The following is a 14,164-nucleotide window of genomic DNA, read 5'->3' on the forward strand; positions in this document are numbered from 1 at the left end:
TTGCTCTTTCTATTTATTCTTTATCATTTTCCAGAATGTGCCAAGTTGCTCATCATTTAGGCATGGGGGAGAGCTTTTCATGTAGAGCAGAAAAACCTTGGTTTCCTGAAAGATTGCTGGCTTAATGTAAGAGACCTAGGGAGATACATTCAAATTAACACACTGGTTGTAGAAATTGTAGATTTCTCTCTCTCTTTTTTTTAACTTTAGTGCTTCTCTTCTCATAAAAAAGTCCAATACCATACAATTTTTTGTCATCTCCAATTTATGAAGAGAGTTAAAGCAGTGAGATAACAGTCAAAGAGCAAACGCCTACCTCATCTTCATTCAGCTTTATGCCTTTCTTGACATCATCTTTTCTGTAGAACCACAGAGAATCTATGGGATTCTTCTCGTTCTGTCCATAATTAATGTTAATCTCCTGAAATAAAAAGATGGAAATGTAGTGCTTAATCATTCCAACAGCAGTCAAGAACAGGGTGTAATAGCAAATTATTAATTGTGTTCAGGTGAAGGTGAAAATTCAGCTAATTTGTGATTAATTTAAATTAATTAATTTAATGTGGTTTTCCAGGGAGAAAAAAACATAGTCATGTTAACATCACGTTAAATATGCAATGCAAATATGCAATGAATAATTATATTAAAATTAATCCATATCTTACGATGCTTTCATTCAAAATCCCTATGTACAACTTTATACATTTATTATATTGTATTTCATTATGTGTTTATATTATCATTTACCTGTTCTAGCCATATGTGCATGAATTAAAGAAAATCTCATAAAATGATGTTAGGGTGATTGTATGTATTGAATGTAGGGACAATCACCTACATTTCTGAAGCCTAAAACCCTAAAATTGCTATAAAAAAACACAAGTGGCATCATGGCCTGATATTCTCAATTTTACATCAGGCTTTCAATCCAAAACCCAAAGCCACAAACCAGTGAAAAATTTATAGTTTTCTACTCCACTCACTATGACTCTGAAGTCTTTTTCGGGGTAATCTGGATTCTTGAAACATTCTTTCAACTTTTTTTTCCACTCTTGCAGTTTCTGAGAAACACACACACACATGCTAACAGCTACAGTAGATAAACACACATATTATACTCGAGCATGTTCATAGACACATACATTCCTATACATCATACATGGTCACTATAGAATAACAAATGAACCTGTGTCAAGAAATGCCCAAGTAGGACAGCAGACATCATAATAAACTAGAGAAGAACCAAAAAGCCACCTGGGTATGTCTTTACAGTTTGATCATGAGACCTCTTTAAAATGTTGGTAGATTAAAAATTTAGATTTGGAAAAGAAAAAAGCACATGGAAATAAGAAAAAAAAAGACAGAAAAGGGGAAAAACATTAGGTTATATTTAGATAAAACTGTCCATATAACATTTGTTTTAGGATAAAAAAAAAATTATCCAATGACACAGCTGCTAGGAATCTGTAATGCAATTTTAATAATTGCAATAGATATGATTGTAACTAACCTCTTCTGCTTTGAAAACTGTGCCGCCAACAAATCTGTAAAGCTCGCGTCTCTCAATTTTCTCGATGATCTTCTTTGCCTTTTGTGTTTCACGTTTGATCTTATCAAGAATGTTATCTGTAAAACAAAACAGAAAAAAGCCAAGTATAATATGGACATATTGTAGCCTTTAGCCAAACATTCTTATTTATATTGGGTATAATATATTGTCCTAGATTTTACCTGATTATTATATAGCTTAATTGCAATGGCATAGTGTGATCTTATGCACATTTCATTTCTTTATGTGTTTCTAGGACCCGGTATAGGCCCACTATGTAATGTTATTTTTGATGTCTGCTTTCTTATTGGTTATTTAAAGTAACATTGAATGTTAGTCACATGATCAGAGCAGGTGTGTAAATGATTTGATTTGCAAGTTTCTGTACAACCAACATGATTTTGATGAAATTCTAATAAAAGTTTGGAATAAAATTAAACTCTACATAATCAACCATACTGAAGCTGTGCACCAGCAGTTTTAACCACAACACTACTATATTCTGTGCTACCTAGTAAACGTTTTAAAAGGAAATTTTGTTGTAAATTGTTGATTATGTTTGTGTTTATAAAACAGCCTAACTGCTTCTGTTTCTAATGTTTAAGTTGCTGACTCGTTAGTTAAATTTTCCTTCAGATTGTCTATCGGTAATTGTGGCCCTTTTTCAGACTTGGGCAGGGCGAAGTAAGCAAAAAACGATCCTCAAATTGTTTATTAAATCTCTGAAAAGAAGGCTTTTGGGAAACACAAAAAGGATTCACACTTTCATGAGCGTTCCATTCTTCATTATTGGCAAACTCACCCCGCATTAGTTTGTCTGTGTGTGTGTGTGTGTGTGTGTGAGTGAGTGAGAGATTCTGGGCAACAATGTATTTTAAATAGGAACCTGTGAGCTTCATGTATATGCTCAGGTCAGATACAGTCTCAGAGATTTTCTTTCCATCCAGCTTAAAGTCCTCCTTTTCAGCTTCCAAAAATGCATCTATAATCCTGGAAAAAAGAAAGTGGGAAAAGCCATGCATGCTTGTATCCTTTGTACAGTTATTTGATTCAGCGTGAATTAAGCATCATACAGTGTCCTATAGCTAAATATCATTGCTTAAATTGTGTGTGATGTACTTTGACCTGAATTAACTGATTAACTCACATCCATTCAACTGCCTTTGTAACCCTGTGGTGGTAGGCATTGTGATGAAGCAGATAGCGAACGTGAAAGATTTCATACATATTCAGTGCTTCCTGAAAGAAAAAGCAAATAATAAATTAAATATCTTTTTACCTTACCTGATTCCCACCTTACCTTACGCTCACCTTATCTCTCATGCAGATCATCTTCTGCCCATTGATGTTCGGATCTTTATCGTCCTTGATGGTGCAAACTCGTGCAAAGTTCATGTAGCGCTCATGGGAGAAGTTGCTTTTCATTCCCAAATGGAGGCAATCTCTGGGAAAGGAAACATAGACACACAGCACAAACAATACATTTTGCTTCAATCATTTGGAAATTGTACATAAAATAAAATAAGACGAGGATATAAACATTGAGTGCAAGCACATCTCGACAACTCACCTACTGAAATAATCCATTTTGTCGACATCAATACCTGTATTTTTATTGGCCACAATTTCATACAAGTAGGACTTTTCCTTTTGTCTTCCTTTGTAGGGCCACTACATGGAATAAGACAGTATATAAATGTAAATGTATGTTAAATTCACATTATAATAACTATCTTACCCAATACCACAATGTTCAGAGATTCATATCATACATACTGCATAAAAGATTATTATTTTTCCTGTTAAATAAATATTTTATTTATGTCTATTTACATATATTCCTATTAATTATTATTATTATTATTATTATTATTATTATTATTATTATTATTACCTTTGAATCTAAAGCTTGCAGTTGCTCGCTCCTCTTAGTAGGTGGATTTGTGCCATAGATGAGCTCCTCGATAAACACAATGTCTTGGTTGTTAAATCCATATCCTTTCATGATTTCCTCAATCATTTTGCCGTCCTTTTGGTTATTGGTGATCAGTCGTTCAAACATTTCGACTGATGCTTTTTCATGCTACTCCATAGGAACAGAAGCAGAAAAATAAGATGTGACAGCAAAAAATAATTTAAAAAATAATTTAAAGTATTATTTTATATCGTTGTACATGGATTTTAATGGTCTTCACCACACATTTATTTGCTCACAATTAACATGGGTTTAGATGTAATAATTAGGGAAATATTTAGGACAAAGTTAATTATCTGTTATACAGATTTGAAAATACTTACCCCCCACTTTAAGTCTGGCTTTGCCTCCTTCATGAAGATCTCAAATGCATGAGAGAAAGGGCCATGACCTTTATTTAAAAAGTAGAAAATAGGTTTGAATAATTATCAGTGTGATAGTGATGTCGAAATTGATACTGAACTGAATTGATACCGTCCATCAGCTTCAGCATGTCATGTGTCCATGTCACATGTCCCAATGATCACTCACATCTGCTCTATATGACCCCTAATCAGCACCCCTACTTGCGTCCTGGCCTCTGTATGTTTCATTTTCAAGCTATTGTCACTACATTGTGTGAATGTGGTATCCAGTTGATGAATGATTCTACTTGCTACTTTAATTTTTGTATTTGTAAATAATTTTACAAACTATATCAGGTCCAGGGTGTAACACTTCAAGCTGTGGAAATTTTCAACATGGGTAAATGCTTTATAATAAATAAATAGATGATAATTATGTGTCTTTTACTTGGAATGTGTTATTCCACAAGCCAGTTTAATAATAGCCAGTCTAATACACAGGGAATAACTTACCCAGGTCATGACACAATCCTGCAATCTGAACACAGAGTTCATCTTTATCAGTTATCGTGCTTTCTTGAGCTCTCAGACTTCGCACAAGTTCTCCTGCTAGATGAGCCACGCTGTGAAGGAAAGTTGTAAATATGTTGTATTTTTACCTGATCATGGTGTGGTATCAATATTAGAAGACATTACATAATGCTTTTGCTGAAAATATAATGCAAGTCAACAGCAAATCGGTCTACAGTATATTAGTTGTCACGGGCATGCCGGCCTCAGCCGCGCCCCCATGCTCCCAATCACCAGACTTCTGATTGCACCACCTGCACCTAATTTCCCACGGCGCCTATGTAAAGCCCTCACTCGCCAGTGGCAGCGGTGAGTATTAAGACTGTTAAGGCCTGGTCACACTACAAGACTTTAACCGTCGGCAGATCGCTTTGCTGTTCAGACTACATGACTTCACTGTATGTCTTTTTGTCCTTGTGGTGTTCACACTACGCAACGCTTCGTAAATGATCCACAAGAGGGGGTCGCACACCACACGATCTGACAACAACTCTTTTCACTCAACGCCATCCCCAAACCACGTTTTGTCACGAAAACACACACGACAGGTGGATCCGGAAATGACGCGAGACTTTCGGTAAAGGTTTGTTTTGAAAATGGACGTCAGCAGGAGTCTCGCTCTAAATAAATGTTAATTTATTAAAATAAATGTTATTTTATTTTTGAAGCCACTATTTTTGAAGCCATGTTGCTGCTGCTGCTTTTCTTCCGGTGACCTCAACTCTGTTGACTTGCTCTCTCATTAGCTGGAGGTCGTAGCTACAATTGACACCACGTGATGTCGAGTCGGCCGACCGTCCCACATATTTAACATGCCAGATATCTAGATTTTGTCTGTGAGGTGTCAGCGACGCGTCAGCTGGCCTCTTTTATGATCGTTGAGTAGTTCACAAATAAAGATTGCCGAGCGCTGATCACCCGCTGATTTTCCCACGATCACAGACCGATCTGTCGGCCAGCTTGTTAATTCGCAAATCGGGCTTAAAATCCTGTAGTGTGAACTAAGCTTTAGCTGAATGTGCCTTAAGGCTAGTTCACACTACAAGACTTTAACCGTCGGCAGATCGCTTTGCTGTTCAGACTACATGACTTCACCGTATGTCTTTTTGTCCTTGTGGTGTTCACACTACGCGACGCTTCGTAAATGATCCACAAGAGGGGGTCGCACACCACACCATCTGACAACAACTCTTGTCACTTGTGACTTGCTCTCTCATTGGCTGGAGGTCGTAACTACAATTGACACCACGTGATGTCGAGTCGGCCGACCGTCCAAGATATTTAACATGTCAGATATCTGGATTTTGTCAGCGAGCCTCTTTGATGCGTCGTTGAGTAGTTCACACATAAAGATTGCCGAGCGCTGATCACCTGCTGATTTTCCCACGATCACAGTCCGATCTGTCGACAAGCTCATTAATTTGCAAATCGGGCTTAAAATCCTGTAGTGTGAACTAAGCTTTAGTTTAGTCTCTTGCCTCCTTATTTCTGCTCATGTCCTTATTTTTACCTGCCTAAGTTTATTTCCCTCCATTTGCTCTTCTCTAAAGTAAAGACATTTCATTCACTCCCTGCAGTCTCGAGTGTTTCGTAACAGTAAAACAAGATTCAAGGACCAAACTTTATTTATTCTTCTGGTCCATTAACTTCAGAGAAGTTCTGTGAAGAAGTTAATAAGTTAAGAATATGAATGATCAAGTAGCATCAAAATATCTTTGAATATTATCACATTGTTACATCAGCCACCAATATCTTCACCTACAATAATTTAATGTTAATGTTTAATGTTAGTATGATTTATTGACATTTTTACCCGATGGAGTGCTCAAAGCGGTTGTGAGAAGCTCCTGGAAAGACAAAATAGCCTCCTCCTAGCTGCTTGATGTTCCTCAGGCGCTGAAACTCTGGTGTGTCAATGATTTTAACCAGCAGAGGATGCATCTTGATATGGCCATGGACAGAGTCATTGAAGATCTGTGTTTAAAAAAATATCCCCAATTTATTACTCCTATACCAGCATGTATTATTGTTAATACAGAGATTACAATTTTGCAGGGATTGTCTGGTATGTTAGCAGACTTGGCCACCCCTGTATGGGTCTTGTGGGAGCTTGGTTACAAATTGTCTGGATATTAATCAATGCTTCTTTGTAGTGGTCTATGACCTCTATACAAAAAGGCTGGAATTTGTGTCCACTTTGACAGTTACTACCTGTGAAATGATTCATTGGGATCACTCTTTAGCTTATGACCATCACTAGTGACAGTAAACTACAGATTGTTTTAGTAGACATTGCTAATGTGATGGGGCATTAGGCACAACCCCAAGGCATTTTACCTCCCAGATGCAAATGGTGGCAGAGACAGTCTGAAGCAGGCATGAATGTTCATGACATCCTTCATCTAAACACCTGAAGAGCCAGCTGTGCCACTAGCCAGAGCCAGCAACCTTTCAGTCTTTCCAAGATCCATAGACTAAATAGATCTGAGGCACTGTGACACTAACCAAAGCTCTACTTAGATGTAAATATTTCTTTGCTTATATAAGAGTTTGCTTGTTGGCCAATTACCAAGTTGTATTGGGCCAGATAAAACACTGAGACAGGATGTCATGGACTGCTGGACAGATTTCTTTATGTTCACATGTGCTTCTGTTTATGTTGTGTTTGGACATGTGCTTTCCCCACCCTATCCTTCCTCCTGTTTTATTTTATTACCTTCCCTATTTATACCTGCTCTCTTGTGCTTGTGTTTTGCTGAGTCCTTGTCTTTTCTGACCTTGTTTTGCCTCCTGGATTCTGCTGTTTGTTTTCTGTTTTGTGTATGTTATTTTACATTTAGTCATCTAGTGTTCCCTAGTATTTCCATGTGTGTAGTTTTGTAAAAGTTTTTAGTAAATCCCCAGTTTTTCCACCTTTGCTTTTCCCCTGTTTTTCATTCTTTGCATTTGGGTCTGGATCCTGTACCTATGGAGGCACCTAAACCTGACACAGAGAGCGTTAAGATCTGCCAGGTGAACATACAGTATGATATACACATCAGAATCAACATAACTGCATACTGTAGCTGGTGCCATATATGCATTTTAAGAGATAATGACTCCATAAGTGGAAATATTGTAGCATGGTTTCTATAGTTGCTGAAAAATTGTAGCGTGGTTTCTAGTGTTGATCCATTTTGTACAGCTTGAAATAGTAGGCCAATACAAACCAAGTGTACAAAAAAATGGTTATTTGTGTAAAGGGAATAATGACTCTTTGATACTAAGCATGACTTTAAGCCTCACAAGGCATTGCAAGCATGTAAGAAATGTGAAACATTTCATAGAAGAAATCATAGTGATCTGTGCTTCTTACTGTAAAGTGACTAGAAAATACAAACAAACCCACTGGCAGTGCAGGGGAAACTCTCCATTGCCTCTAGAGATTACCTTCCCCATAGAGAGAACAGTTAGTAAGTAATTAAAGGGCATAATTGCTTATATATAATACAAGAGCACTCACCAAGGTAGAATGAAGTGAGAGCTTTTCCATTTTGGGGGGCAATTCTAGATCTTGCATTTGGAATTACTTGGCTGTAAAGTTCCATTAAATATTGGAGGTGGACTCTCTTGTATTTAGTTCTTGTGATAATACCATTACTTTTTAATAATCTCTAACAAATATATATTTTTTTAACAAATTCATAAATATAAATCTAGCTACCCAGCCTCCTTCCTCATCATAAATGTGCACTTAACCATCACATTACTCATAGAAACATAATCTATGCAAGTAAAAAACTCACCTTGTATGTTTCTGTATCCATATTTTGGCCTGACTCTAAAGCCTTGTTTCAGTGGATTAGAGAAGGGAACAAAATTAAGGTAATGTGTTATATAATTCTCACAAATTGAACATGCTCAGCTTGGCATAGAAAAATATGTACACATAAGTATCTTAATGTACAAGACAACTATACCAAGATAATAATACTATATGGCCCGTCTGTCCGTTCTTCTGTCCATCTATCACTCCCTAAGGAATTACTTTATTCTAGAGTCCTCCTTTCCAACAGTGCTGAGTCTATCTTGATAAATATTAAACTGTTAAACGTTGGCATTTCTTATAGCATATACTTTACATTCAATTACATTTCCAAACTATTTACTATTGATTTCTCAGATTGATTCTTCTTAATTTCTCGTTTAAGAGAAATGGCAAGTCTAAGAGGTAATACACAATAAAATGAAAACAAGAGCTTAGTTTTTTAAAAGGGCCTCAATATGGGTATAAATTCAATCACTACAACATCTATCAAGACAAACATGATAACAGAAATGAAAGTTGTAACATCACATTGCTGATAAAAACACAATGTATGCAAGTAATAAAAAAAAACCAACCTTGTATGTTCTTTTCATATTTTGATCTAAATCTGAACACTTGTTTCAGTGGATTGGAGAAGAGAACAAAATTAAGTTTAATATGTTGTATAATTCACTCAAATTGAGCATGTTTAGCTTGGGCATAGATAAATATTAATATATCTTAACTGCTTTATTCTAGTGTCAGGGTAGCACTGGATCCTCCTGATCTGATTTTTAACTTCTTCTTCTTTCGGCTTTTCCCTTCGGGGCGCCACAGCGAATCATCTCTCTCCACCTATCCCTATCTCTTCTGCATCCTCAACACTTACACCCACTAGCTTCATATCCTCATTTATTACATCCATATACCTCCTCTTTGGCCTTCCTCTTTGCCTCCTGCCTGGCAGCTCCATGTCCAACACTCTCTTACCAATATAGTCACTCTCCCTCCTCTGGACATGTCCAAACCATCTTAATCTGGCCTCTCTAACTTTGTCCCCCAAACATCCAACATGAGCTGTCCCTCTGATGTACTCGTTCCTAATCCTGTCCAACCTTGTCACTCCCAAAGAGAACCTCAACATCTTCAGCTCTGCTACCTCCAGCTCTGACTCCTGTCTCTTCCTCAGTGACACTGCCTCTAAACCATACAGCATGGCCGGTCTCACCACTGTCCTGTATACCTTCCCCTTGATTCTCGCTGATTTTGTTTTTATCAATGTACAAAAATAAAAGGTTATTCTTTTTTATTGTATGTTTAGTAAAATAAGTTAACTGGTGTAAAGAATTATGCGCAAAACACTTTTGGATAAAAAACAGATGCTACACTAGAAAATAAACATGTTGACTGCAGATAAATTAATTTATTTGTCAAACAAAAAGGATGCAAAACAGCTACTGTGCATTATTTTTTATTTATTACTTAAGTATAACATAATAATAATAAGATAACAAAAACGTAAATTATTGAACATTACATTATATTCATAATGTTATGATTTACTTACCTTTCTCAGCACGGAGCTCGGAATTTCACACATCTTGTGTGTGTGTGTGTTTATATGTGTTTATATATAAGGTAATGAATGCAGTTGTAAATCAACAAGCTTTGGACACACCTTTTTTAAAAATTTGCTGACCACAATCACATAATCTGCAAAATTGGATACATTCATAATTGTTGAAATTGTGAAAACTTCACAGGTGAATTATTATTCTAAAATATGTTATGCTGCTTGGAACTAAATACAAGCTAATGAGTATTAAGACTTCTCAACATCTTCACAGAAAAAAGTAAATATATATTTTTTAGATTGGTTCCCAACGTACACTCGACATGGTACTTTAGCATGATAATAATTCCACACACACCCAGTACATGGTTGTACTGGCATGGGCACATTCTTGTCATATTTCTTACTTCTGTGAAAAACTAAAAGATAAATATAAGAAACCAGGTGCTTTAAAATATAATGTGAGATGGGAAACTACACACACCATGCAGAGTTTTTAGAAATAACTCAAAACAGTAAGCCACTACAAATGACTCATTATATCTATGAAAAGAAAATTAAAATACAGGAAAAGAAAATTTAAGTAAAATAGAATTACAAAAGAATGATATTTAAGGTAGTTACTCTTAATTAGTGCTTGTATTTTGAGATACTCAAAAAGCTGTACATGTCTGAGCCAGATAGAAAACACAGGGGTAAAATCTAGTTCATTTACTTTAATACTTTGAACCCTCCTGTTGTCTATGGGTCAATTTGGCCCGGTGTAAAAAGTAATCAAAACTGAGGTATAATTTTATATAAATGAGATTTATAATACCAAATATTAAAAAAAAGTGCAAAATATATGTTAATGTGTTGAAAACAAGTTGACTAAAAAGGTGAAACAAAAAAAAAATGGTGATCATACATACCTCATTTTTTATAAGCGGTCAAAACAGACCAGGTCAATTTGGCACATGGAGAGAATAAGTTTATAATAAATGGGAGGCAAATACAAGGGTTAAGATGGAAAAAAACAAACCAACCTTGATTTACATTTGCTAATGTTACTTAAAAATGAAAGTAGTTGTTTGAACTACTCATAATTAATACTCTTTTATTAGCTTAGTAACATGTGAGAAATGTACATAATAAGTAAGTAATTAAAAAGTACATTAAAAATAAGTAATTAAAGGACTGGATCCTCCTGATCTGATTTTTATCTTCTTCTTCTTACGGCTTTTCCCTTCAGGGGTGGCCACAGGGAATCATCTCTCTCCACCTATCCCTATCTCTTCTGCATCCTCAACACTTACACCCACTAGCTTCATATCCTCATTTATTACATCCATATACCTCCTCTTTGGCCTTCCTCTTTTCCTCCTGCCTGGCAGCTCCATGTCCAGCATTCTCCTACCAATATACTCACTCTCCCTCCTCTGGACATGTCCAAACCATCCTAACCTGGCCTCTCTAACTTTGTCCTCTAAACGTCCAACATGAGCTGTCCCTCTGATGTACTTGTTCCTAATCCTATCCAACCTTGTCACTCCCAAAGAGAACCTCAACATCTTCAGCTCTGCTACCTCCAGCTCTGACAGCTCTGATCTGATTTTTATCTAGCTATGTAAGTTTAACTCCTGTTCACAAATTTATTTGCAGTTGTCCTTCCTTGAACCACTTTTGGTATGTACAAACAGGTATGTACTAACAACTGCATGCTAAGTATTATACTATTATATTAAAATATGTTGCGTGGAATGAAATACTAGCTACTGACTATTAAGCCTTCTGAACATCTTCACTGAGAAGAGTAAATATAATTTTGGATTGGTTCCAAATGTACACTTAATGTGGCACTTCGCATGATAATTATTCCACACACACCCATAGATGTGGTTGTACTGGCATGGGCAGTCTTTTAAAAAAACTACACCAGATTATGTATGTAACCCAGTTCTCTGAGAAGGGGACCAGGCACTGCATCATGGCTGATGCTCTGGGAATGATTTTTTGCAGAAGTTGTGTCTGAAGCCCTGTGTGAAATCAGTGATTTATTGGCTCGGATAGGGGACAAAACGGAGTGGACGAGCAACACCATAAAAGAGCATCTACATCACATTATTCCAGCCTCTACTTGTCTGAAGGAAGCACGAGTGGGAACCGGGTTACATAACTGGTGTAGTTCCCTTTCAAGGCCACCTTAGGAGATTTTCGAACTCCACAGAATGCAGTGGCAATTCAACTGCTGCTTGCTCCTTGTTGCTCACATCGAGCTCCTCAGAGTCCAATGCAGACAACATTATATCCTGATCTAGGTTGGGAGAAATCGCAAAGTGAGCTCCCAGAGCCAAAGCGGAGGTATTAGAGTTAACTGAGTGGATGTCAGAAAGTGATTCAAGTGATTGCCACTGATTGTTTTCTCTCAATTTAGTGGGATACCACTCATCATTGCCCACATCAGGTTCCTCAGAGTCTGATGAAGACAATAATAATTCTTTGTTCGGGTCAGGAGAAATCTGAGTCGCAAGAGAGGACAAGAGAAAGGGGATCACCCATCTCTTGTTCTGCCTCAGCTAACTTGAACTATACATGTTTTTAATGTTGTAATTGTTGTGTGTGTTTTTGTTCATTTCTCTACACTATTAGCTATGTAAGTAAAACTCCTGTATAAAAATTTATTTGTTTTTTAAAGATAATCCATCGACCTGTTGCTTAGTAAACTGCCTGATCCTTTGGCAAAGATAAAACAAAAGTAGTTTGAAGTTATATGTATAATTTTTTGGATTACACAAATTGATACCACCTTCCAGTATAGTGTAATAATAACCGAGTGCTCTAATATTGAAATCTACGGCTAGTGTCCCCTTCAATTTGTTTGTTTTATGTTGATGTTTTTTTTTGTCTGCCACCTTTTGCTAGTCTTCTGGAAACTTCTATAATATTTTCCAGAACATATTGATGTCTTCACTGCCTTAGCATGGACTATTTTTGTTGAACAGCATGACTTTGACACCATAAAATATTTCAGGCTGAATGTAAGAGATCTTGAGAGAAACATGGTAATTGGCCCAAAAAAGGTTTGTTTATTTTTGGCCATAAACAAACACAAGCATATTAGCTCCATCCTATAAATACACACTTTAATAAATATTGACTTAAAATACAACCCAATTAGTGCCCATTGTAGCTGTTTCACTCTCGATCATGGACAGGGGTCAGCATGAGCACTCTGACCAGATGCAGATAAAATTTAAAATATAAGACACTATAGCTTTTCCAGAAGTTTGCTCTACAGTAGTTGTTCTATGGGATTGGACCAGATGGGCTAGCCTTCACTCAACATGTGCATCAGTGAGCCTTGGGCACTTAGTACCCTGTTGCTGGTTCACTGGTTGTCCTTCCTTGAACCACTTTTGGTATGCACTAATAACTGCATACTGGAAACACCCTACAAGACTTCAAGTCCTTATTATATATTATTATACTTTTATATTAAAATATCTTGCTTGGAATGAAATACTAGCTAATGACTACTAAGCCTTCTGAACACCTTCACAGAAAAGAGTAAGTATATTTTTGGATTGTTTCACAATGTTCACTCGACGTGGCATTTCGCATGATAATAATTCCACACACACCCATAGATGTGGTTGTACTGGCATGGGCACATTCAGGTTATACTTTTTGCTTTAATGAAAAACTAAAAGATAAATTTAAGAAACTGGTTGTTATAAAATACAAAGAAAAACAAGAAACTACGCACACCTCATGCAGTGTCCATTACAAATGATTCATTACGTCTACGAACAAAATTACAATACAGAAAAATTAAACAAAAGGACAGTAGAATTACAAATAAATGATAATTAAGGTAGTTAGTACTAGTTACTATTTCACTTTTAAGCTACTCCAAAACCTGTACATGTCTGTGTCAGATCTAATTCGTTTACTTTATTACTTTATTCCCCCTTATTCCACACACATCCAAAGATGTTGTTGTACTGGCTTGGGTACATTTAGGTTATACTTCCTGCTTTGATGAAAAACTAAAAAAAAACAAAAAAACAAGTGCTATAAAAATGAGAGATACCATGCAGTCTTGTTACTGTGTAATTGTGACCAAATATGTGTAAGTTTGTACATATTGCTGTTTACTATTGTAAATAACTATGCTTACTTTGTATATAAAGCTTTATAACACTGTATGTCAACAGCGTAACAGATGAAGCTAATACATTGTTGAAATCCTACAACATTTTCTAGCCTATCAATGAGATGAGCATGATCAGTGGAGTCAAAAGCTGCACTAAGGTCAAGCAACACCAGTAAGGAGACACAATCCTGATCAAAGGCCAGTAGGAGGCCATTGTTCAAGTCCGTATTA

At 36.3% G+C, this 14,164-nt stretch overlaps 1 protein-coding gene across 2 annotated transcripts; it reads right to left on the minus strand.

Annotated features, from left to right (window-relative positions):
• On the minus strand, positions 1–9,904 carry LOC131343478 (deoxynucleoside triphosphate triphosphohydrolase SAMHD1-like). Of its 2 annotated transcripts, XM_058375199.1 has the most exons (15): positions 9,793–9,868; positions 8,822–8,860; positions 8,224–8,265; positions 6,252–6,412; positions 4,382–4,491; positions 3,848–3,915; positions 3,444–3,632; positions 3,120–3,220; positions 2,861–2,993; positions 2,697–2,788; positions 2,436–2,539; positions 1,511–1,626; positions 984–1,061; positions 317–421; positions 1–135 (listed from the first exon to the last, which is right to left on the minus strand). In XM_058375199.1, the coding sequence occupies exons 1-15, from the start codon at positions 9,823–9,825 to the stop codon at positions 10–12; spliced, it is 1,497 nt and encodes a 498-aa protein (XP_058231182.1). In that variant the 5' UTR covers positions 9,826–9,868; the 3' UTR covers positions 1–9. The 2 variants fall into 2 exon arrangements, with proteins under 2 accessions (XP_058231182.1, XP_058231183.1); XM_058375200.1 differs by lacking the exon at positions 8,822–8,860 and having other exon boundaries at positions 9,793–9,904.
• Between the last annotated feature and the right edge of the window lie 4,260 nt (positions 9,905–14,164).

The sequence above is a fragment of the Hemibagrus wyckioides genome, linkage group LG22, assembly GCF_019097595.1.
Source record: "Hemibagrus wyckioides isolate EC202008001 linkage group LG22, SWU_Hwy_1.0, whole genome shotgun sequence".
NCBI lineage: Eukaryota > Metazoa > Chordata > Actinopteri > Siluriformes > Bagridae > Hemibagrus > Hemibagrus wyckioides.